Source organism: Dermacentor andersoni, chromosome 1 (assembly GCF_023375885.2).
Source record: "Dermacentor andersoni chromosome 1, qqDerAnde1_hic_scaffold, whole genome shotgun sequence".
Taxonomy (NCBI): Eukaryota; Metazoa; Arthropoda; class Arachnida; order Ixodida; family Ixodidae; genus Dermacentor; species Dermacentor andersoni.
Genome location: NC_092814.1, coordinates 266,953,418 through 266,980,417, shown reverse-complemented (window position 1 = coordinate 266,980,417; position 27,000 = coordinate 266,953,418). Strand labels below are relative to the sequence as shown.

At 50.4% G+C, this 27,000-nt stretch overlaps 1 protein-coding gene and 1 pseudogene across 1 annotated transcript in view; one reads left to right on the top strand and one right to left on the bottom strand.

Annotated features, from left to right (window-relative positions):
• LOC126547672 (uncharacterized) overlaps nucleotides 1-27,000 on the top strand; it is a 422,601-nt gene that overhangs the window by 125,391 nt on the left and 270,210 nt on the right. The window contains exon 2 of the mRNA XM_055063116.1: nucleotides 3,176-3,274. Within this exon, the coding sequence (XP_054919091.1) occupies nucleotides 3,176-3,274 (99 nt within the window). The remainder of the gene's footprint in view (nucleotides 1-3,175; nucleotides 3,275-27,000) is intronic.
• LOC126547675 (uncharacterized) lies at nucleotides 21,644-23,867 on the bottom strand (annotated as a pseudogene).

Below are 27,000 nucleotides of genomic sequence, written 5' to 3'. Positions count from 1 at the left end.
GCTTCTCCTGAGCAGCGTCATAAAAGGTTGACGTCCGGTGTCTGGCTTTCGGCAGTCGCCGTTGTGAACGAGACATAGGGCTCATCCAAACAGGCAAATAAAATAATTTAATGCGGTATTGAAACAAAGCAAACTGGTATTCCTAAATGATAACCGTGTTTTTTTTTTTTTTTTTTTAGACATTGAAGAATGTATGGATGCGGTAATCGCAAGAAACGGGTGTAACCATGCAAAACGATTCAGAAACGAGTCGTAACAGTAGCTGTGAATTATACCGGGTGTTCTTTTTTTTATTATTTAGACTATGCAGAACTTTTAGAAATTGCCTGTGGCAGAAAACATTAATCTGGTCATTGAGCTGGTTTACTCTAAGAGGCGGACATTGCTTTCACGAGAATCGAAATGCATAATAAAAAAATGATCAAAAGTTCACAAATTAACTTTTCATTTAATTACCTTACGGCTCATATTGCAATTTACGAATTGCAGCTAGTGAGTTCGTAAAACGTATCACTTGGAACGAATTCTCAGGATGACATTAGTTTCTTAGATATTCATTCTCATAGTGTGCGACGAAGTACATGGGCGTCTCATTTATTGTTGTGATTCAGTGCATGAAACGGCGTTTTGTTAAAAATAAAATGGAACAATAGTGCATTTTCACCCCAAGTTTCACGGCGTACAGTCAACAGCACAAGTTTGCGGGATGCGGTTTCCCCTTCAAATGGGAATTCCTGCACCGTTAAGGCATGAAACTTCGTATTTAATGAATCACTGTGTAGGTGGTGAAGGCTACTACATGCTGCAATATTTAATTCGAGGCTGTGTGACCACGCTTCGCGAGAATTCAGCTTCTTGGCAGATCCTGCGTCCCGTAAACTTTTGCGGTTGACTGTACATATCGAAACCCGTGCGATACTGGGAAGTCGTTCCGAGTGGACATGCCTCGCAAACGCGCACCGGCTACACTACGTGAACTGCAATATGCGCCGTAATGTAAGGAATTAAACAGTTAATTAGAGAATATTTGTGAATTAGTGGATTTCGCATTTACGTTTCTCGTGCGAGTAGTAATGTCCCCCGCTTCGAGTCATCCAGCTCCATGACCAGAATAACACTTATCTTGCCACAGGCGATACTTAAACATTCTGTATGGTGAAATAATGATAACAAAAAAATAGAAACTTCTCGAGGCGTCGGCTTTCACTTCTAACTGTCCCGACGCGCACGCACGATACGCACGCGTGCACACTGGTTGCCACCGTGGTTCACACTCTGTACTTGGCGGTCACCTTCACTGGAGAACGATTTATTTACTCGCACGAGAAACAACAGCCACGGACGCGCACATCTCCACGTGTAGTTCGGCTGCGTCGCCACTGCGGTTCAGAATCTGCTGGCGGTCACGTGCCCTTGGCGAACAGTTTTGTTGTGGACACTAACGGGCACGCATACAACTCAACGCGGGTCGGTTGTGCCACGGATCGCCTTCGCTGCCATTTACAGGAACACAAACAAAAATGTGGGTGCACGTATATAGTGCATAGGCCTGCACATCCATTCTTTGAGAAAGGCTGCTTTGAAGGCGTGTGTACACTTGTCGCAAATGAAAAAAAAAAAGTGATATTTTGGGGCAAAACTTGACGACATATCCCGACTTTTGTGACAGGTAGCCATGAGGAAGAGAGAGTCGTGGGGATGGTTAACGGATAACTGGAAGCCGGGTTGTAGCTCTGACGACGCTGCACCGTACTACAAAGCTCGTCATCATCTGCGCCTGTTGTTTAATTTGATATCGAAGCGAGCTGTTTAATCTTCACATATTTACTGCGCCATAGACTGCATCGATAATTGTACCGCATCACTCGTAAGCTTCTTTCGGTGTTGTCTAAACGAGCCATCAGGAATAGGCGTTCTTTCTTCTATCGTGACATGCGAAACTACAGCCTTTTAGATACTACATCTTGTATCCGGAGATATTTTTAACGGCTGAATCAAGCGGCAAGGCATGCACGTACGTGTATTATCAACGCGACGAATCTAATTTAGGCGCGGTGTCGTGCGCAGCGTCAGATTACACACCCACACTGTATGTAAACGGGGCTTAAATGGACACAAGGAACAACACCGTAAATCAGTTTATACTGGTAAAATATCCTTTCGGAACTATATATATGTATCACTCGCATTGGGTGAAAGAAGATTGATTATCAACTTTTTTCCTTTTCTTTTCTCCGCACCGATACCTCAGCGCCAGTACGTCAATGGAACGCTATAGGTATTTCAAAGTATTTCCTCGTAAATGCATGAGACGTTCTGGCACTGAAAAGTTTGCCGACACTTCCTAGTTTGAGTCATTCGTTACTTTAGAATGTAATCTAGTCCTTCGTTGCTGATAAACGATTAAACAGAGCGGAGGAAACGCTGCGAAAATCTGTGACGTCACGACGAAGGGGTACGATTAGTTTATAGGAGGGCGTCGCCTCTCATCTCGTTTCTGCGTCTTTCTTGTCTTACCGAACTTCCTCGTACTGTATACGGTAAGAGTGGCTGTTTCGATATTACAGCGGCGCACTACCACAGCTTGATTCCTGTCCTCTTTATCGTCCCTGTTACTTATGGCGCCCCATGCGATTGTAACTTGCAGCAGCAACTCCTCGCGTCGTAAAACAGGCACGACGACGCCGCACTCTGAAAGCGTGTACGTCGAAAATGCCTTCAGCCGGGCCACCGGTTAGTCTAACTGTTGACAAGCCACTCTGAGAAGAGAGAGAGAGAGAGGGAGGGGGTGGTACCTGATTCGTATTGCCTGTCACGAGATCCTTTTGCTGAGCGCATAGCAGCGCTTCTTGTCTGTGTTTGTCCGAGCTTTCGCACTGTGCGAGTGTGGCTTCTCTAGTTTTGACGTTGCTAGAAGGAGCTTCATGTCATCAGGAAGTTTTAAGTTTTGCACATCCAAAGTTAGGGGACCCAAACGGCCGTTCACTCAAAGGAGCGCAAAGGAGTACAAAAAGAACGCAGTTAGGGCGTGGAACTTTGGATATGCGAAAGTGGTTGGGGACGCTATCTCTAAAACTGCCTATTAAGTGGGGCAGAAAGAATAAAGAAAAAAAGGAAAACATGAAACTGTCATTCACGTTTTGTGGCTTGCGTCTGTGTTTTCTCTCTCATGCAGCACTACACCCAGCTAAAGACACGAAACGATGCAATCGTGCGCCCAAAGCTTTGGAAGTCCTACAGCTCCGTCGGAGATCACCCGCTGTGGGACAACAAGGTAGAGTGCCTCGAAACATCTGTTGCAGAAACTGTGGCTGGGAGCTACTGAGGTTAACTCCGGGATTGTATTACTGTTGAGATGGCCCCCGAGATCGAGCAGCATGGCCTCCCTCCAAGATCTCGGATGCCATAGTGAGGAATGCCTAAATTTCAGACGCGCCGCGCACGGAGGAGGGATTATTATTATTTTTGCTTCTTGTGCGACATTCGTTGAAGTGGCCACATGGTCATGGGCCGCATCTTTAAAAGTTCAACATCAACGAAATGTTGGGCCACGGAAAGAGCCGATGAGAGCAAGCAGCGTGTGTGCAAAAAATGGGCTTTTGATGTACGAGTGGATGCGTCACAAAAAGCCCGCAAACATGCATGTGTTTGATACCGAAAGTTATAAAAAAAAAGATTCGGTGTCGATTTAGCGGTAAAAGCGAGGGAAATGCGTGAGCACACGCACACGCACACGCACACACACACACACACACACACACACACACACACACACACACACACACACACACACACACACACACACACACACACACACACACACGCACGCACGCACGCACGCACGCACACATATTACTGGGTATTTCAGCGAACACTTTCGAAAATTTTGGCAGATAGCACAATTCTAGTTCATGAGCTTGTCCACTCGAAGAGGCTGACGTGCACAAAAAATTGAAATGCATAACCCAACAATTAACAAAAATTCACTTATTAAGTTTATTACTAATTACCTTATGACCCATATTGCAATTTACAAATTCTAGCAGTGGAGTCCGCAAGGCGGAAACACTTAGAACGAATTCTCAGGATGACGCCACTTTCGAGATATCAATTCCTGAATTTTGCGGAGAAATGCTTTGGCGTTCCTGTTACCTTCGTGCTTCAATGCATAAAACAATGTTTTCTTAATAAAAGATCTTTACTATTTAAAAGTTTTAATATACCTGCAGAAACACGAAAACCTCTAATCAGTTATGTTTATTAGCTGCTATGTGCTTGTTATACATCTGACCAACATGCTGTAATATGTTGGGTGCCGGGGCATAGACGCATCGAAGGTAACGTACTCGCAGATGAAATTGCAACATCCATAACAACGAAAGATATCAATACTTCCATAGCTGTTCCTGCCATGGATCTGAAGTCATTTTTGTGCAAAAAACTAAGAACTATTGGCAACAAATCCCGGAACACTGGAACGTCAAGTAAGCTGCATTTAATTAAGCCGCGTTGGGAAACTACGACAAATTGAGGTCATGTTCTGTCGACTTAGAGTAGGCCACACATGTATGTCACACCCTCTTACCTGCTGACCGGTGATGAACCTGTGGCAAATGTGGCCAGACGCTGATCGTCCTCCACGTCTTGTTGGAGTGTCGGGGAGCAAACAACGAAAGAAAAAAAGAAAAGCACTTTCCTTTAGCCTACCGACAGCAAATTCCATGGGCACTACATGTGCCGATTCTTGAAAGAACCGTTTTTTGACAGTAAAGCCGTTTTAACTTTTTACACCATGTTGGTACTTTGCAAGTCGTAAAGCCAAGATATTCGTAGCAAATCTTCTCACTGGAGGCTGCTGCTACGATATTGCGCTTTTGCAGAGCTCCTGGCTCCAGACCCTTCCGTTCAAAGGTCCTGCTGAGGCATCAGTGCTACTGGCACGCATACCTTTCGATATACCATCTCCTCGTTACATATATTTTACGTCCATGATTGCTTCGATAGCATATGCGTCAGTTATGACCAATTTAGCCAAACCGAAGTTTTCGTTGCAGTTGTCCTTTAAGCACAACCTTTTCTAGTCTGTTGAACACACCGGTGTTCTCTACGTTTCAGCCTGACAGATATCTACTACGTGTAATAATAGTTGTGATACAGAATTAGATATACAGGCTGCGGAAATAATTATAGTTATTCTGGTGTTGAAAAATAAGAAACGAAAATTGCGGCGTGATCCAGCCGAGCGTCAACTCGCAGCGATGATTAATCAAGTGTCACATATACCCGAACATGGTGGCAAAACGCATAACTTGATCGCATCAGCGTGCCGTTTATACGGCACGATTGAAAGCAGTAATTGCTCTTAAAAATACAAATTTTCTTACATTATTCTAGCAGGCGCTGTTACGTTCAACTGGCGGGGGCTGGCGATCTTCGGGGAAGCGACCGTCGAAAGGCGCCGGCATGTATGCGTCGGCGACTCGCTTTGTAAGGACGACAATCCGCCGCGTCCCCAAGGGAATGGCGCCTAGATGTCTAGACACAGTCGGTGGACCAAGTATTAGTGGATTCGCCGTCCCCGTCATGGTTTGTTTGAAGCGGGGGAACTCCGGGAAGAAAAGGTTTTGCGGCGCCGTCTCACGGGCCTTAGAAGTCGTCAGTCAGTGGACAGACGCGGCACCCACTGTCGGTGGGGTCAACACTGGGATCAAGAGGCGCCTGCTCAGGACAAGACCCGTGTCTGCGAAAAACCCTCTCCCCTTGGTGTGGTCAGTGCAGCTTGTGCGGAAGTGAGTGCGTAAACCCTCCCCCCTCAAAGGCGGGCGGCTACGATGACTTTGGACGCTCCCATCTGTCGAAAGTCGAACGGCCGTTTTCCCTCACCTAGGGATTTAGGGAGGACAGAGTGTTTTTAAGCAGCCGTTGGCGGTTGCTCAGTGTGCATTCCCTTTCAGTCATGCTAGACTGATGAACTGTAACGTTCTCATGTAGATACTGTAAATAAATCCCATATTCCTCGTTCTCGATGAGAACAAGTCTCTGCGTTCAACAACGTCCTCATCGTGAATGAGTTGGACGGTTTGGGCCAGCTACCATCTATTTTATGCCCGACCCCAACCATTACAGCGCGTGCTTCGCGATGTCCGTCGCTGTGATTTAATCAGGCGTGTAGTACGTGTCCTTGCTTTGCTATGCAGGTGCCCCTGCTGAATAGTTGACGCAAGTATAATAAAAGAAACTACATGTCTTATAACGGGATCAAACCCCGCGGTCTCCCAGCGCAACACTCCGATGCACTAACCGTTAGGGTTCTTGCTTTAGTGATCACACGCGTTGTAACTTTTCTCGTATCAACGTCAAGCAGCTCTTTGAGGCGATTGGCGCGCGTGTAACGTCGCGTAGCACTTGCGAGAACCCGTGCGCGCGCAAGCCAGCTTGCAGTAAACGCCCGACATACAGGTATGAAGCGATAAAAAAGAAGATAGTCAACCCCGCCCCTGTATCATGCGTCCTACTCCTGTCTACCATACACCTGTCCTCACCATTCTTCCCCCGACAAACGTCGGCGTCCTCGTGACGTCACTGCTTCGACGTCTCGCATTGTGCACGAACTGCTGTTTGCATCTCGGCACAAGCTTGTGAACGGTGTATAGAGCATAAAGGTAAACATTGCGTGACATTGAAGTTGTGACCTCCGAGATGCACAAAGATAACATTGCATGATATTGCAAGTTGCGTATAGGATGACAACAAAGACGCTTGAACGCGTGGCATCTATAGCTCCCGTTTTTTGTTTTTTTGTTTTTTTGTTGCCATGTCCCTGCTGTGTCGCGGTGAAGCGGTGTAACGGTTGTACCCAGGCGGAAACTTGTAATGTCGGCGTGAAGTCGTGAATACTAAAGCCATGGGACGCTTTATGCCGACGGCTAAAACAAAATACGTTGAATTGCTAAGGCCTCCACTCACAGATCTGACAACGCATATTTGGACCTGGGGTCGTCACTGCAGTTCTACCTCTGAAAAGTTTTTTGCTATACTGTTCTGCAGCCGGCCATTAATAAGATGAAGCGTGTATACGTACGCCAACCGACTCATTCGTATATCTTCACGACTGTTGTCCTTGAACTTCTAGTGTCGTCTGGGCACATAACCGACGCATTTCGTTGTGCTTGTTAATTGCTCATCTTACAGAAAGTCGCATATACGGCAGAAGAATGTCGATGAAAAACGAAAGAAAAACTAAAGCACTCAATGCACCGACGTGTTTACACCGTTGCATCGTTTGTCTGCCCTCTGCGAAAGCGAAGAGCAAAACGGATTGAATTTTCACAACCGTGACTATCTTTATTCATCTTAAGAAAAAGGAGGAGGTGTTTATAACCTAAGCGGGAACACTATACGAAAAGAAGTACGTCACTGAGCTTCGCAGTCCTATACCTCGAAATCCTGCGTGGCACTATACGTCATTTAATTTCACCTATACAGAATCGAAGGTGCGTCAGTCCGCCAGTTGCGTTACCTGCCAGGCGATTCGATATCCTGCCAGGTGATTTCCGGCTGGACGCAACGCAGTTGTGCCCATCGCTAGCTGCCGATACTCAGTCGCTTGCTGCGTGCCTTGCACACGTGCACCGACTGCTGCAGTCGGCCGCCGTGTGTGCATGTTTGTGCCCGGCCTTTTGTCGAGTATAGCGGCTCGGCAAGTCCGGCCAACTTCATTGTGCGCTGCTGTTTTTCGACGCCCTTCCTGCCCATGGCTGACGGCTTGCTCTGCATGAGCCTGGCAGCCGCCGACTTTTCCGCCGTACAGTCCGCACGCATTTGCTGCCACGGTATACGCTCGCTTCACCGTTCAGTTGTGCTGAGGAGCAGCTATAACGGCTGTGTGAAGGTAACTGGGCGGCGTCGCATATTTGCGGTGCATCGTCTTTCTTTGGCGGTTTTCATAGTCCAGAAAAGCGCAATCCGGTGTGCCTATTCCGTATGTGGCTGTACAAGCTACCTTTTTAAAAGCCTTCCGTGAGCTGTGCGCCGTTAAAATTTAAGCACTGCATAGAAATTTAGTCGCTGTGTGGAAGCATACGTTGATGGAGGAGTATGGCATACAACCGAAGGTGGCTAATTTTCCAGCGTCGCGACAACGCTCCTGTATGAAATTGTCGCGGTATCCCAGAAAAGGCTGTTGACTAAAGCGTCGGTTCCTGGCGCGACGCTCATCCCGTCCGCATGCTTGCTTCTTGCGGCAAGGCAACAAGAGCGCAACGACCCGCGCGGGTCGCACTCTTCCCGGTCGTTGGCCGAAAGCGACGGGCTCACTATTTGGCATACGTCACGAAGGCAAGAACTGGTCACTCATTCGAGGGGAATGGGATTGGTCGAGTGGCGCCCAGCTACGTATATTGGGACTCTAGTGCCGACCGGCCGCATCTCGCCTCCTTCGGAGTGCCCATTTGATCGAAAATCGAAGCCGCGCTTGCATTTAGGTCATTCGCGCCACGCCGCCGACCGCATCACGACGCCGGCGCGCTGCGTTTGATTACCACAATGGCAAATTATTGCCGCGCATATATATATATATATATATATATATATATATATATATATATATATATATATATATATATATATATATATATATATATAATCTCAGTGTGTGTGTGTGTGTGTCTGTGGGTGCGCGCGCCGTGGCGGGCGACGCCGCGCAGCGATCGCGCCGCCAACTCGGCGTAACAGGCGGCATCGGGAGAAACCGCCGGGCAGGCAGCGCGGTTGCGTGTTTATTGTTATTGCGGGACCCCCATTGTTGCCCGGGTCCGCGTTGTGTCGATTGGTGCTCCCGTTGTCCCCCGGTGCCGCGGCGCCCCGCAGTAATGGCCGCGACGAGGGGCGTCGTCTCCCAGGCGTACGGCCGCGCGACCGCGCCGCATATATGCGTCCGTCCTTTGCGCGCGCTGTGTCGGAGCGCCGAAGAGGAAGAGCGTGAGCTGCGCGCGCTGGTCCATGGGTGGCGAAGTCGGCGAGCGCTCCTTTATGTCGCCGATGCGCGCGTCCTGCCGCGTCGTCCGCACGTTCGTCGTCCGTCTGCGTGTGCTCATACGCGCGGGCCGGCACCGTGACGACCCGGGCGGCGTATATGCATGCGGGTCTTTGTAGCGCGCGCCGCTTGTCTCGCGGTGGGTTGGTCGGTGGGCGCCGCTATATGTAAGCGTCCTTTGTATCGTGTGTGGCACCGTTGTTGCGGTGTTTCCTTTTCTCCGTTCACCCGGTCGATTTTATCTGGGGTGTTGACGAGTGGCGTCGTTTGTTGCATTTCTGGGCGGTCTCGAGTTTATCTCTTGCGTCGCTTGGCGCCCTCACTGCGCACTCTAGGCGGCGGTGCCTGGGCTGACTTCTGTAGGCCGCTACGCAGCACGTGTAGGTGCGCCGATGACGTGGAGGCTCAAATCGAAAAGCGCCAAATAAATGTGTATGTGTATGATTTAGAGCACTAGCTCTTTAATGTTCGTGTACGGCGTGTATATCGCCGAGTTGATTGTGAGGGAGGTGCTTTTGCATTGCAGGCGCTCTCTGTGTAGATTCTACGAGCCGAATATCAAGTACATGTAGAACCAGAGCAGTTATAACATATTCTGTGGCATATAGGACCCTTATTTGGCGGACCTTATGTAGCTCAAGTTTACATTCACAACTTGCGTTACATTTGTTGCTACGTTCAATACTGTCTGGCATCCTCGCCGATATAGCTCCGCGTGCGTGCTTATCTAATGACAGGGCCTGCGATAACAATAGACGTCTTCTGTCGAAGTTATATTCTAAGTAATTTATTTATTTATTTATTGCCAGGGAAGTGTTCTGAGGCTTCTCATATAGCACTGCGTTAGTAACTTCATTGCGTTCTTCATGCTCACGCTGGCCGAAATAAGGGTGGTGGCTGAGCTTGTACGTAAAAGCAGATCAAAAGAGACGCGCCTGCTCAGCCGACATTGTGCGTGTGCGTAGCGCAAGACCTCACTTCTTTTTTTATGCCGGTCTTCGTCGACGCTTTCTCTCTATCTTTCTCGAAAAGTAATCAGCAAAAGACGTTGAAAATTTGTCCTAAATTTGACATGACCGCGTTTGCAGCGTTCACACTTGCTGCGCACACCATGGCTTATTGTGCCCGAAAACTGACTTTACTTCATTTCGTTTGATGCTGCCGCTGCTGCATCATTTAAAGAAAGCGCGCTGTGTGTTTTCATTTTGATTTACCTTAATTGGCCTCAATTAAGCTATGTGTACCTCCTAAGCGCCAGTCACCCCACGTTTGGAGGGAGGTCGTTCGGGCGAAGCGAAGCTCACAGACGCGATAGAACGGCTTTTTGGCCAGCGTCTCTGCACTATTGATGTGACCTCGCAATGGGCGCGCTTTTCGCATCTGCTTTCTTTTTCTCCCTCTCCGCTTGTGCGACGTGCTGCGTGCAGCCAGCTACTATCATCTTTGTGTCGACATGCTCTCTCGCCTTCGTATTCGCATTTGTGCAATCCGAGCTGCTAATGCGCCAGCCAGTCTCCAATAAGGCGCCTTTAGAGACGCGCACCCTAGTGCAGCCTTGTCCCTAATTTGTTGCGATTCTCCTGGCACAAATCGCGCGCACAAGATAACGGCACCGGCTAGACTCATGCAAGGCCCGTTGATGCTTTTACCGGCTTCTTTCTCCCTCTTTCCTGTTTATTTTTATTGTTTCAAATGGTAGGGTGGCACCTCTGGAGCCGAATTACTCACTCAACGGCGAAATTTCTCTGCCTATTTTTTATATATAATTCTTCTCCTACCACAGCCTCAAATAAAAAGTGGAGACGTTCGTGACTGAAACTCGTAGGTGGCTATAGAGGGGGGTTATTCCATCTCTGCTGCAATTACATTTCTTGACACGAATTTATTCTTTTTTTAAGTCTCAGGCGCTGTCATAGAAATTATTATTGGTGCGCAGTTTGTTTTACTGTGGTTGAGATGCGGTATTCGGGTGGCATGTGTTCATGGGTGATGCCAAACTACACACCGCTTCGCCACCCTTGCTCAACAGACATAAGACCACCGAGCGAGCGAACATGAGAGATATGAAGGGGTGCTTGCTCAGCATATTACAGTGCGTTGATCTGAAGCTAACGCGTTCACGTGGCTAACACCGCAGTGTGAGGGCTGACGATGTCTATATGAATGCAGATTATAGGCATGCCGTCACGAGCACGATGTTATAAGCGATCGTTCGCCGCGACCCGCAGCTTGCCGTTTTTCCACGGCGCCGTCTCACTGGCCATTCTGCGGCCGATCGACTGGATACGTGCAACTCTCGTCGCGACGGCCGCCTTGCACCATGGCGGCGGAATGCGGCAACGCATCCTTGCACTGCAGTTTCCGCGCTCTTCGAGGTGTCCCGAGTGGTCTAAATTAAACCGGTGCCCTCCGCCACCGCGCGTATCACGGCCGAAGCGCAATTTCGGCGCATGAACTCCCATCAGTTATAGTTACCGTAATCGTTTGAAAGCGAGGCCGTTGGTCGTAGCTTTTCAACTGTGTATCGGTGAAGCCCGTGTCCTGTCTCTTTGCACGTATGCGGGGTGATCATTTTATAAGTATTATAAAATTTTCAAAAAAGAAGCGCCTGTCTCAGATAGCCTAGTTCTTGTCCTTGAACTGTATTAATCGTAGAGGCGTACATTACTAGCGCTAGAGATCGAAATTTGTATTCAGCTAACCAACGAAAAATTCATAATAAATTTTTAATTAATTACTTTACGGCACATATTGCAATTTACGATTTGTAGGCAATGACATTTCAATGAATGGATGGATGGATGAATGGATGGATGGACGGACGGACGGACGGACGGACGGACGGATGGATGGATGGATGAATGGGTTGGTGGGTGGGTGGGTGGGTGGGTGGGTGGGTGGGTTGATTGATTGATTGATTGATTGATTGATTGATTGATTGATTGATTGATTGATTTAATGAAATGTTGCAAAGTTTTTCTGGCCTACGGCGTAGCAAGCTACTTCAAGTGTTCGGTGGTTTTAACACGTCTTTATTTGAAATTTCAATACTGGCCTCCGGGCAGGCAGGTCACCCATTCCCTACATCAGGAAAACCAAGCTAGAGTCTACGATGTAGGAGAGGAGGGAGTTAAAATGGGGACGTCAGTCCACGCCCGCAGGCCATCCATGTCTGCAGGTGATACTAGTCCTCGAGGACGGTGCCTTCTTCAGATGTGTAAGGTGTTAGGGGAAAAACATAATATACGCAGTGGTCACACAAACGACGCATACACCAGCAGGCACGAACACCCACTCAAACTGTTCTCAAAGTCTCGTTAAGACCTGCGGTTTTCAATAATTATTACAAGCGCTTTCGTTGCCCGCGTTCTTGGAGCAGTCCGCACGGGCCGAGAATCTCCCGCAGTTTCAAGTTCTAGTCGTGGTACATATCTGTCACTGACGTGACTGCAATATATGTTTAAGATTGCTTCGAAAATGTCCTAGCACCTGCACGTGATGCTCTACGCGTCGGCGCTTCTCGGTCAAGGTGGGCGCGCCAACAGCAAAACATTTAATGCTTGTTACTCGCATCGCCGTTAAAATCAGTCGTGCGAAAAGCACTCTCGCTTTCCTTATCGGTCCGATGGGGTGCCAATTGAGTGGCAGTTCTTGTAAGTGGTTGGGAATTTCAGCGCCCCTGGCGATCGCCGTGCTGTGCCATTCATTTACATGCGATGCGCCTTAGCTCTCGGCTTCCACTGGCCACGCCTGCCGTGTGGGCGACGCAAGCGTATACTAGCCGAGCACGTAGTACGCACGATAACGTATAGTAGCAGCAAAGCGCGTAGCCGGTAGCCGCGCCGATAAATATCGGCGGTTCGCCATGCATACCCTGTGAGGCCGAGTTGTATATACGTACGCCCGATCGTGACGCAAACAGCGTTCCGCGTCGTCGCTTGGAAAACGGGAGCGCCCAACGTGTGTATATGTAATCTCCCGTGACCAAGAAAGCGACGAATGTCAGGCGCCAATCGCCGCGGCCGTACTCGGCTGGGGGCAGGTTGCTCGACGAGTATCGAGTCCGTCGCATGCATCCCACTAGTGCACGTTCGTAGTCATGCGCGCAATCGCTTCCGCGCGCAGCTCGGAGGGCATGCAAGTTTCGCGCCGCCGCAATCCTCCATGGTGCCACCGCTTCCAGGGTCTGCCGGCGCTGTGTAATTTTGCGGGTTTTTCTTTCTTTCTATGTCCTTCTGAGGCTTGCCGTAGTCCCTACTTCTGGGTGTCGGAATGTATTCGCACCCCTGAGATGAGCGCGATTGCCTCACTTCGCCATTGGTGCTCGTGGTTGTGTCAACGGGAAATAAACGCGCGCATCGGAGGCGGCAGCGGACGAGGGGCGCGCACGAGGCCTCCCGCGAGCGCTTTCTTGCGCGTCTTCCATTGCCAGCTCGTCTCGGTGTGTGCGGCCACGGCGCCGGAACATCTGCAGGAGGTGCGCCTGGGGCGCGGTTCGCCGCCGACATCGTCGTCGCTCTGTGGTTGTAATTAAGGGCCCGGCAGTGCGCGCGGCGTGGCCTCCTCGTGTCTTGTGTGCGGACCGCTGCGTGGCAGTTCGTGACGAAAAGGGGGCCAACGAGGGGGACGCACTCGGCGAGAGGTGGCGCTCGCCGGTTGCGTCGCATCGAAGCACTTGTCCCCGAAGCTGTCCAAAACACTAGTACGTACAACAGACAGGCTGAAAAACCGAGCTGGCATTTGATTCTGGGAGATTTTCTTGATGCTACAAGAGCATCGCTCACGTGGAGTTTTGCAATATAGAATGTCTGCCCATGAGAAAAAAAAAATGCCACGGAAATTCTGAGCATTGTCTACTAATGCGCAAGCATTCTGTCTCGGCTGTTACTTCGCCTTTGCTTACTTGCTTTTCCAAGCTTATGCATGTCTACCCGTCGCTGTTCCGGTGCCAGAGGAATTAAATCAGTGTACTGAACGGTGTGGAGATGAGTTGCCACGAAGCTGCATGGCCGCTTCAAAGCGACCGTATCTACTGAGCCGGAACGCCGTCACAACCGATTTCACCACAGCTGTTCGTTCCCTTCCGCTAAAAAAATTATTTTTTCTTTTTCATGTTTTGTTACAACCTTGACGCGGCGACGGTAACATCACCAATTTCTTTTTGCTCCGCCAATAATTTATTATTATTATCAAATTATTATAACATGTACCAATCAGTTATTCTTATTTTTATACTCAGCAGCCTCACAGCATGCTTTTCTGCATACACACCCGTAATCAGGGAAACTAAGCTTTCAAGGTGGCCTGACGAGAACGGTTTTCTGTCTGATCAATTTTTTTTCAATTACTCCTTATCGCTTATAGAGCTACCGATCATATATATTTACACTATTATAACGAATAAATGTCTTTGCTTTGCAAGCTACGCATTTTTGTGCATATACAAGTCATTACACTTTTCGCGTGACAAGACAGATTTAGCTGGGGTACTTGCCAAAGAATGCTTACGCATTAAAATAGCCTTTGTATCTGCTCAGGCCGGTCTGAACCAAAATTGATCTTTCTTTAACGCCAAAGAAACGCCAGAGCACATATTTTATGAGTTCCTGATCCCGGCAGCAAGACTTGAGAGAATGAAAAATCTCTTCTAGCTGCCGGGAGTGCCATATCAGACTGTCCGATTCTTGAACCCACTTCTGAGAGAAGGGGCTGAATCAGTTTGCATTCTTGATAGCTGAGTGTAGCTACCAAATATGGCTTGCGAGATGCAAATCAACGTGCACAGACAAGCAGCCAGGCCTCCACGAGGTACTGGCTAAAGTAAGGAAGGAACTTTAGCTTAGAGACGTCCATTTGGATACAGTCCCATTATCCCAAACATGGTGCCGACCGATCATTATTTTCTCCCAGCGACAGGGCAAGATCATTGTGGAGTTCTAAAAAACGTCATCGCCATACTAACGAAGGCGCTGGTAGAACGCTCACATGCGGTGTTCTGGTACCGTGAGCCGCTCCCGCCGGAGCGCAATGGCTCGAAGTCGTTCGAAAAATGACCCCCGCCTCAAATAAAAAAAATCTCGTTCACCCTCGTAGTGTTGCAGGCCTTGCTTGGGTCTGTTGTATCGATGATGATGGGTGGCTGAGATCTGAGCTCTCATAAGCGGAGAGCAATTTTTGAGTTGCCGTCTCTTCCATCTGGCAAAGCAAAGTGGCAGACTGACAATCGCCGCCGTTGCTGTCCGCGTTATCGGAAGCTACTGGCGGAGTGCGCGAGACCTTGCGGATTTCCGTTTGTCCCCGCTTTCCGTTAGCTTTGCCTGTGTGCGCCTTGGTGAAGTGATTGATCAGAACTCGACATATATTGGTGCTAGTCGTCCTGTGTGAGCTGAGAATCGCCTGGGCGAGGTTTTTCTGCTGGGCAGATATCGTTTATTGTGCTTCGGCTACAAAAGAATTTAAAAAAGAACTATACGTGCTGTGAGCGTACTTCCCCCGGTGAGATCGTGAATATGCATGAAAAATCGCCGCTTTCAGAAAGATTCCTGGTCACTTCGCGCGCATACGAACGCTGTTGCTGCAAGCGTGTGTTGTGGACTTTCGCATATGGAACTCCTGACACTGTGGTTGATGATGACCGAAGTACCCCCCCCCCCCCCAACCCTTCAGTGCTTTCGGAGTGCTACGGACGCGGTATGAACCCTATAGAAGTCAGCTGTGCTCACGAGCCAAAGGGGCCAGGAGCCTTCTGAATATGCGAATATGCGTTTCCAACTCGCTCGAATGTCTTCGGCATGCATTTGCCTCCAAACTGGCTGATAAAGAGGCCCGGCCTTACCCAAGCACTTTCTTTTTTCTTGTCAGGGACGAGGAAAAGAAAATGATCGACTATAGTGTCTGGACAATTGATCGTATTTAGTATCACCGTGGCAGCGTTCAGCTTTGGGCTGATCGCCCAGTGGTCACTCACAGGCCGTAGCACTCGATCACTATCGAGAACTGGGAACATCTTGCGCGCTCTCTCCGTCGCTTCACCGACAGGCGTGTACCAGTCGCGGTTTGAGCCGCGGGTCAACTTGCTGATTGTGGCAAGCCCTGGTGCAGCCCGCACTCATTCCACCGAAAGTGGATAATGGCCGAACTTGAATGGCGTGGCGATGCTCACCATCTCGCACATATTGCAGTGAGTGTTTCACATTGGCTTGCTGGATCGTTATAAATGGGACTGTCGCCCCCGATGTAGCCCGAAATTTCTCGGCGTGGAAGTGTCGCTGACAGTGTGGGAGGACACCTGTCTCAGGCGGCGTTTCCGTTTTCACCATCGAGTTTGATGGAGTGGTATATGTGTCATATTCGCCGCCCCTGTAATTCATTTCCTCGTGGCACTCTACTTAATACCGGGCCCGCTTTAAGTATCTTCGTTATCTGAGGGCACCATTTTTTTATGAATGCACCAATAGTCTACAGTGCACGAAAAAATACCGAGGTAGCATTCTTATGTACATTCGAAATAAGCTCTGTTTGAGCACGCGGAAACGAGCCCACGAACGTACACAATCCACACGCGCGTGCACACACACACACACACACACACACACACACACACACACACACACACACACACACACACACACACACACACACACACACACACACACACACACACACACACACACACACACACACACACACACACACACACACACACACACACACACACACACACACACACACACACACACACACACACACACACACACACACACACACACACACACACACACACACACACACACACACACACACACACACACACACACACACACACACACACACACACACACACACACACACACACACACACACACACACACACACACACACACACACACACACACACACACACACACACACACACACACACACACACACACACACACACACACACACACACACACACACACACACACACACACACACACACACACACACACACACACACACACACACACACACACACACACACACACACACACACACACACACACACACACACACACACACACACACACACACACACACACACACACACACACACACACACACACACACACACACACACACACACACACACACACACACACACACACACACACACACACACACACACACACACACACACACACACACACACACACACACACACACACACACACACACACACACACACACACACACACACACACACACACACACACACACACACACACACACACACACACACACACACACACACACACACACACACACACACACACACACACACACACACACACACACACACACACACACACACACACACACACACACACACACACACACACACACACACACACACACACACACACACACACACACACACACACACACACACACACACACACACACACACACACACACATATACATATATATATATATATATATATATATATATATATATGTCTGCGTTTCCGACTTTTCGCAAATATTCATCAGCCCTCTCACAACGCGGGGCCACGTTGACCTAAAATGCGGGATTCTATTGTCTAGCTTCTTTTTTTCTGTGCGCGTTCGTTTGCGCGCGACGTCTCGCAACCTATCATTACGGACATCACTGTCCCAGTCGCGGAGCGCACAAATAGCCGAGGAATATCGTCGGTTATTTTCGTCCAGCGCGGGTAAAAACTGACGGACTAGAAACTTGTGTCGAGAACGGATCTCGGACGACGAAGCGGGCTGCGTAAGAGAAAGAGAGAGAAAGAGCAGCAGCAGCCTGGCCTGTTGGCAGTTGAAGTGCATATACCCGCATATATGCGTGTACGTACTTACTCTGACAGCCCGGAAAAGCCCTCGGCCAGCAGAATTGTTTCGCTTGTCCGGCGCGCGATTGTCTGGGGGCCGGCGGACCGCCCGGACTTCAATGATAAAAACGTCCCCGGCGATTGGGAAGCTTGAGAGGAGGTCGGCCGCGTGCATCGTGCTCTTCGTCCCGAGAAAACACTGATACGATCGCGAGGATGGTCGCCGCCTAGCGACAAGGTAAATCGTGCAGCTCCTTCTCGTGGAGTGGTGCACGCATACAAGGGCCCCTTGTATACGCAGTGGACGCCACGCGCTCCTGAGTTCGACGACTTTGTGAAATTGCGACGCTGTTTATATACGTGGATGCCGCTTAAAAGTGGCCTGTATACTTAAGCGCACGTCGCTGCCGCGAGTTTCAACGGGGTCAGTGCTTTCCCCTGATAGTCGAACCCCTCCAGCTGCTTTGACGCGTCACTGTCACGTGCCGTAGTGAATCGGGCTCGGTGCACGCAGCGTTTCAGACTTGACGGGGCCGCTGTATTGACAGGATCGAAAGTTGAGCGCGCGCGGTCGCCTGCCGCTCGTTGCGGTGCCTTTTCGAGCGAGTTCTTGGTTGCTTATTAACTGCGACAGTGCGGCAAGTGTGGCTATCCGAAGAGTCCTCAATCCCAAAATCGTAGCTAAACAGACACACATAAAAAAGCACTATACGAGACAACAGTACAAATAGAAAACAAAATTGTCGAACACTTTTACAATCGCTTAGCATGAAGTTGCAAATCTGTACAAATCATACGTAATGCAGAGTCAGCGTATATTACCTATGACAAGCACGAGTAGTGTCTGCTCATGTTGAAATCGATCAGTTCAAAGTTGAAGCAGGCGTTAAGCACTCCCCATACGTATGTATGTATGTATGCTTTATTTCCACAAAAACTAAGTACAGCCTTGCGGGGGATAAAGTGGGGAAAAAAGCTGCTTGCTGCAGCTTGACCAGCCCCAAATACGTGGCCCGATCCCGAAGATAGTGCAATACCGGGCAGACCCGCGGCGGAGGTGAAGCAGGCGTTAAGGGGGCCACATACACAGCTTCGCTGGTCATCCTTCTTCACAGAATGGAACGGCACTGAGTTGGTTTTTTTTTCTTTTTTTTCTTTTTTTTTTTTTTACAGAAAGCGCACCCCTATCTATAAGGCCTGTATACGAACGCGAAGTGTTGGTCGAATTCGGGACATTTGATAAGAATATGTTCTACAGAAGCTTCCGGAAACTTGTGTTCTACAGAAGTGCCAGAATATACGCAGTCTGATGAAGGTATTTTCCGTATACTACACAGAAAACGGCGTATGTAGGTCTCTAGGAGACGGTAGGTGACGTGCGAGTGTGTCCAAAGCCCGCGTTCTATCTTGAGATTTGGTGAGAAGCGTAACAAAGGGCCTAAGTTATATAAAGAAAGAAAGAAACTGAAGTCATGTGGGCGAAATGATCTGGCCGATGATGATGAAAAACTTTATTTATCCCTCTTTAAAGGGAAGGGGGCAATGGAATAGAGGGTGGGGGGAGGAACTACTTGAAGTAGGCCTCCTTTATCCTCTCAGCCCACTCCAGGATGGCCTCCTGAAGTTCGGGCCTGGAGCTGCGCAAGGCAGCCTCCCACTGCTCCTCACTAGATATTAATTGCTTGAGGAAAGGGGGAAGGGGGTGCTTAGGGCACCCCCACATGATGTGGTTTAAGTCTGCTCTGGGAGAGACACAGAATTTACAAGAAGGAGAAAGGTAAATGGCGGGATGAATGCGGTGGAGGAGGTAAGGGGACGGAAAGGTGCGAGTCCGCAGCTGTCGCCACAGAACTTCACACCTACGCGGGGATTTGCCCATGAGTGGCGGAAAGGTTAAGCGGTCTAATCGGTAGTGTGTGCAGATTTCGTGGTAAGTAATAAGTCGATCCCGCGCTGTAAACGGCGCCTCCTCCGTGGCGAGGTCCGACGCATCTGATGCCTGAGCCCGGACTGTAAATCCTCGGGCACTGGCATGAGCCGCCTCGTTTCCGGCAAGGCCCGCATGCGCGGGAGTCCAGATTAATGCCACAGTTTGATTGAAAGGATGAGCCAAGAGGAGAGAAAAAGCTGGCTTAGAGACCCTACCCGCTCCGAAGTTATGTATGGCTGCTTTGGAGTCACTAACGATAACTGATGAATTTGGAATTGTGAGGGCCAGGGCTATGGCCGCTTCCTCCGCCTCCTCCGAGGAAGAGCCAGGAATGGAGGCGGCCGCAGCGACTTGCCCGTGAGAGTTAATGACTGATATTGCGTAATGATTTCTGTTCGCACATTCGGCGGCATCAACATAGAGCACGTCTTTAGAGGTGGAGAATTGTTTTTGGAGAGCCTTTGCTCGCTGCCTCCTGCGCTGTTTGTGATGCACAGGGTGCATGTTTTTAGGAAGTGGGGGGATGCAGAGGTTCTCGTGCATGTGATGTGGAATGGTGTATTTAGTCTTGATGATGGGTGCCGGAGTGATAGAAAGAGTTTGTAGAATGTGTCTGGCCGATGCGATGCGCGCTGGAGCCGAGAGGTGCGGAACACCCCGCGCGCGGTTTTATTATTCAGTTGGAAGGATGAGCTTATTCGCATTCCTCTCCAAGTCCCCGAGACCCAATAATGGAGTGCCACGAGCGGTGATCGTTGAACTAATGAACGAGTGAATGAATGAACGAATGAATGAATGAATGAATGAATGAATGAATGAATGAATGAAGGAAGGAAGGAAGGAAGGAAGGAAGGAAGGAAGGAAGGAAGGAAGGAAGGAAGGAAGAAAGAAAGAAAGAAAGAAAAAGAAAGAAAGAAAGGAAGAAGAAAGAAAGAAAGAAAGAAAGAAAGAAAGAAAGAAAGAAAGGAAGGAAGGAAGGAAGGAAGGAAGGAAGGAAGGAAGGAAGGAAGGAAGGATGAGGGTAGAAAATTTCTGAGGAAGTTATAATTGGATTTGATTGGCGCAAACTTTATTTGTGCCTTGTTACGATCGCCCTGCATGGGTGCTGCTCTGCAAAGCTATTTCAGCCCGCGGCACGTGCTTCGATCGACCCGCGGTGCTGGCGCCCATCAGAGAACCAGCGAGGACGACAGCGCTAATCCCCATGCGCCTCGTTCGGAGAATCGGTGACGACAGCAGGGCGGGCCACGTTTGCACCCAACGTATTATTGGTTGATTTGCGGGTCTTCATGGTCTCTCTCGGCAGCAAGAAGAGCTTTCCCTAACAAAAGGGGGCTTTGCGGTACGGGGGCCCCAGGATTCGTCACAGTCTGCTGACACTCGTGGCGACTACAGGAGAAAGGCAGCTCTGGAATTTAGAGGCGCAAGACAATGGGCAACCGGCAGCCGCGCTGCGGGGGTCAGCTCGGGGAACCGACGCGCCTTTCAAGACTCAAGATAATGGACAACCGGCGGGTTAACTTCGATGACTGGTCGAACGGTTCTCTCACCTAGGGAACTAGGGACCAAAGGAGTGTTTATGAGCAGCTGTTGTCGGCTGCTAGAGGGTGCTCGTCCGCGTGCTCGTAGTGTGCTCGTCGTCGTGTTCTGTGCTCGTGTTCGTACTCGTGAGCTGCGTGCTCGTCTGTGTGTTTGGAGCTTCGTGCTCGCATGCTGTATGCTTCGTCTTGCGTGCTCCATTCGGGAGCCACGCTAGACTGTGTAAATGTATCTCTTGTTTAAAATGTAAATACTGTCAATAAACCCTGTACGCCTAGTTCCTCCCAAGTTCCTCTCTACGACCTTCAACCCTTACAAATGGTGGCAGCGGCGAGGTCGTCCGACAACTCCTACAACTGTATGCCAGCGGTGGGATCGTCTGGCAACTCTAACAGCCTGCAGTTGGGCGCTCGCGCGCCCCGACGAGTGCCTACGTCGTCTACGAGGTTGCCGTTACTCGGCGCGGGTCTCCGCTCGCCGTTGCCGGCTCGCTGGGTCCCTGTCTTTCGAGCACCTCGAGGACCTGCTGGACGGCGCAGAGCTGTTGGTCTTGGTGGTAGCTTTTCGCGGCTACCTCGAGCCGCGGCGGGATCGTTCTTGATCTTGCTTCCTCTGGATTTTTGATGCAGTCCCACGAGATGTGCGTGTTATCTGCCGTTTCCCTTCGGCAGACCCTGCACTTATCGGTCGGGTATGTCTCGGGGTACATGCGATGCATCAGTCCCGGGCTCGGTAGCGATCCGGTCTGGAGCTGTCTCAGTAGTACCGCCTCCGCTCGACTCAGCCTCGGGTGCGGGGATGGGAGAGTCCTGCGAGCCAGGCGGTAGGCCTTCGTGATGTGGTTGTAGTACGTCATGCGGTCCTTGGCTCCGAACCACGTCGGACGGTCTGTCGCCGGGGCGCGATTGGTTAGCGCTCGCGTCGCTGCCTGTACAGTCTCATTGTGGTTCTCATTGCGTTCCGACGCGTCGCCCGCGTGCGCCGGGAACCACTTGATTCTTACTTTTTTGTCTTGCAGTTTGGCTGCTCGCAGTACGCGCTCGGCCTCCTTGCAGATTTGGCCTTTGGCAAAGTTTTGCACCGCCTGTCTCGAGTCACTGAGCACCGTGTGGCAATCTGCGTCGGCGATGTCCAGGGCGATGGTCACCTCCTCCGCTTGTTCCGCTCCGGCGCTTCTCACGCTCGCTGCCGTCCTCCTGGCGCCGGTTGACGCCTCTATGACGACCGCTGCGAAGGCGTTCCATCGGTATTCGGCCGCGTCCACGTACCGCGCGTGCTCATCGTTGGCGTGCTGGTCGATGAGAGCCTTAGTCCTCGCCGCTCTCTTCCCTTGTTGAACTCGGGATTCATGTTCTTGGGTATGGGGTCGATTCTGGTCTGGCTTCAAACCTCTTCGGGGACGGGGAGCTTCATCTCCGCCTCGTTCGAGCGTCCTATTCCCAGGTCGTCCAGTATCTTCCTCCCGGCTTTGGTCATGGACAGCCGCTCTAGTTTATAGGTCCGCTGCGCTTCGGCTATTTCTTCCAGCAGCTTGTGTATCCCGAGTTGTAGGAAGCGGGTCGTGCTCGTGGACTCGAACAGTCCCAGCGCCGTCTTGTACGCTCTTCTGATGATCACGTCGATTTTGTTACGTTCGTGTTGCAGCCATCTGTGGTACGCTGCAACGTACGCGACGTGGCTGATGATGAAGGATTGGACGAGCCTAGTTAGGTTCTCCTCTCTCATGCCAGCCTTCCGGGAAGTGACTCGTTTGAGGAGTCAAATCGCGTTGGCCGCTTTTGCCGTGATACGGGCTATGGTTTCGCCGTTTCTTCCGCGCTTTTCGATGACCACGCCTAGGATCCTGATTTTGCGGACCTCGGGGATCACGTTGCCGGATTTGATTACGATTCTGATTTTTTTGTATTCGGATTGTCTGTTCTTGCCCCTGCCGTTGTTGGTAGGTGGGAGTATGGGGAGCTCCGATTTGCTCGGCGAACATCTCATTCCGGTGCCTTCCAGCTGGTCTTCTATCGCGTCGACGGCGGCTTGCAGCGCGCACTCGTTGTGGGCGTCGCTGCCGCCGGTCACCCACAGCGTGATATCGTCCGCGTAGATGGTATGCCTGACGTCTTCGATGTCCTAGAGCTTCTCGGCTACTCCGATCATTACTAGGTTGAACAGCATCGGCGAAATGACCGATCCTTGCGGTGTGCCCGTCCTCCCGAGCTTCTTCTCTTGCGTCTGTAGGTCGCCTGCTCGTAGCTCGGCGGTCCTGCCCGTGAGGAAGTCCTTGATGTAGTTGTAGGATCTTTCGCCCATGTTGTGCTTGGAGACTTGGGACAGAATCGCCGAGTGTTTTACCTTATCGAAGACGCTCTTCAGGTCAAGCCCCAGGATTGCCTTGTTGTCGCGGGCGCTGCCGCCATCGTCGATGATTTAGTATTTGAGCTGCAGCATCGCTTCCTGCGTGCTTAGGTGCTGTCTGAAGCCGATCACCGTGGCCGGGTACAGCCCTTCTCGTTCCAGGTAGTCTTGCCACCTGTTGAGCAGGACGTGCCACCCATGCAGGACGTGAGCGATATGGGCCGGAGGTTGTCGGTGTCCGGCGGCTTCCCCGGCTTGTGGATCAGGATGGTCTTGGTTGTATTCCACTTCTTTGGCAGCGCGCCCGCTCTCCAGCACTTGTTGAAGTGTTTTGCGAGGTTCTCAATCGACTGACCGCTGACTCTTTCTGAGCAACGCCACCCACACATACGGTGTTTCGCATGCAGTAATCCGGCGCTTTAATTGTTTCAGGCTAAGTCTATAGTGTCAGCTAGCCCGGGTCGCGATTGTGCGAATACACATAGTAGCTTAATAACAATTTTATTTCCCATCAAACGTATACACCATGGCGGCAGTGAGCAGTAAATGCTTCCGAAGAAATCGACAGCTTGAGAAAACCGCGAGCTTTCGCTTTGGCGATAAACAGCCGGGCACTTTGAATTGATTCAAGCTAGTCTCTGACACAGCTAGTTTTGCTTTTCTGTTTTTTTTTCTTTCTCGGCTAGCATTGCTCCTATAGGGGTTGTTAAGAATGGCCAGCTGCAGTGCAGGATTGCCACCCACTTACCGACTATGAAGGCAACATCCCGGCGCTGTTAAGAATGGCCAGCTGCCGTGCAGGATTGCCACCCGCTTACGACTCTGAGGGCAACATACCGGGAGCTTCGCCACCAACTTCTATAGCCACAGCGTGACTAAATCGACTTTGTGACGGAATGAGCTCGGCGGCCCAACTATTGTTCCCAAACTCCCCAACGCGCTACCCGGAACGGCTCCGAGTGCTACGGGGCCCCTCTGACGTCGGCTCCGGACCTTCGCACCTGTGTGTTTGCGTGTGTGTGTGTAAACCGTGCCGCGGAGAGGCGGCTAGTTTGCGATGACTAAACGAACGTTCGCATCTCCTTGTATCGCCGGAGGACCGAGTGTTTAACAACTGCTGTTGTGCGGATGCTCGACACCTCTCTTGAGCAGTCATGTTGGACTGACACTCCTTCTCAAACAGTCATGTTAGACTGATATAAATATTGTAAATAAACCCACATTCCTCGTTCTCGATGAGCAGCAGTCCTTCCCTTCATCAGTGTCCTCAGCGTGGATAAGTTGGACGACGGCATGAGCCAGCTACCTTCTAATTCATGCCGGAATCCAATCTTGACAACGGATCACGAGCGACGGGATTGAGCCCCCAATCCTGACAGGGTATGGTTTTTTGTCAAACTGAATTATTTGCAGCTCTTTCATCGTCTACGTCATTTTCCACGCCTCGTGTCCCTCTGAGTCAGAACGTCGGATGCCTATATAAGATTCGTCTGGGACCACAGTTTGGACCGCTCATTGGAACACCATTGGTTGAGAATGCGCCTCGTAATTTCTACAGTACCACGATGTTTTGAAACAGAGGAGAGGTAGCACAAAACATGTGCGCTCTTTTTAGGGACGTCACAGAATAGGCCGTCAGGCCGTGTAGAATTGAATGGGAACGATGAGAAACCACCAGCGCCGGCCACATTCCGATGGGCGCAGAATGCAAAAAACGCTCGCGTACCGTGCATTGCGTGCAGGTTAAAGAACCCCAGTTGCTCTAAATTATTACGGTGTCCCCCACTACGGCATCCCTCATAGCATGCACAGTGCGCAGTTTTGGGACGTTTTAAACCCGCAATTTAGTTTTAATTGGGCTGCGCTTAGTAATAATAATAATATTCATTATTATGCAGACCGAGAGCGGTGGAGTCTAGAGTTTCTATCGTGTTCAGGCTGCTTCCCTACTGTTCCTGTGGACGCTGTTACATCTCAACACCACAAAGGCGTTAATTAGACGTTTGCCTCGAAGCAAACCCCCACCCATCCATCAGCGCCTATCGAGAAGTCAATGCAGTGTGGACACCGACTCTTGACGGGTCCACAAAAGGCTACTACCCGCACCACTACCTGACAGCCTGAACTAGTGATGAAGGGGGACCAACGACAAATGCTACCGAACAACGACGTCGACCATGGATTCGCAAGTTGCTACCCTGCCGCATATTCCATGCCATCGGGATTCGGAGGCGGGTTTACTGCGGAGCGTTACGATAGCATGGGCGTGGTATCGCAACGGATTTGACTATTGTGATTTGCTGCTAGACAGTCTTCAGATTCCCTAGTTGAATCGCCTAGGGTAGACGACGGCATTAAAAGCGGATACTATTGGTGCGTTAGGGGCTGAGGTTCCTGATGTGAACTCTGTTAAGAACGGCCCAGCTGAGGTGCAAGTGTTGTCAGTCAGTTGCGACAACGGGCGTGAACGTTTCCTAGAGTGCCGCCGCAAACCTCTAGCCACGGCGTCACTAAATCGCCATTGTGACTGAATGCGTTCGGCGGGCCAACTATTGTTACCGAACCCACCAACGCTGACCTGATCTGCCGCGAGCGGGGGAGTTTCCGCGGGAACGTCGTCGGGCGCCCCCTTCCCACGCGCCGACCAAGACGCAGGACAATGGCTACCCGGGCGCGCTGCGAGGGTCCGCTCCGAGTTCTACGAAATTCGTGTGATGTCGGTTTCGGACCGTGAACCTGTGTGTGTGTGTGTGTGTGTGTGTGTGTGTGTGTGTGTGTGTGTGTGTGTGTGTGTGTGTGTGTGTGTGCGCGTGTGTGTGTGGGTGTAAACCGTGCCGCGGAGAGGCGGCGTGTTTGCAATGACTGGACGAACGTTTCCGTCCCCTTGGAATCAAGGGGAGGACCGAGTGTTTATAAACCGCTGTTGTGCGGCTACTCAGGGCACACTCTCTCAAGCAGTCATGTTAGACTGACACTCTCTCAAGCAGTCATGTTAGACTGTCACTTTCTCAAGCAGTCATGTTAGCCTGCACTCTCTCAAGCAGTCATGTTAGACTGTCACTCTCTCAAGCAGTCATGTTAGACTGTCACTCTCTCAAGCAGTCATGCAAGACTGGTGTAGATACTGTAAATAAACCCATATTCCTCGTTCTCGATGAGAAGCAGTCCTTCCCTTCATAAACGTCCTCAGCGTGGATAAGTTGGACGACGGCATGGGCCAGCTACCTTCTAATTCATGCCCGACTCCAGTCTTGACAACGGATCACGAGCGATGGGATTGAGCCCCCAATCATAACAACTTGGACGTTTAAC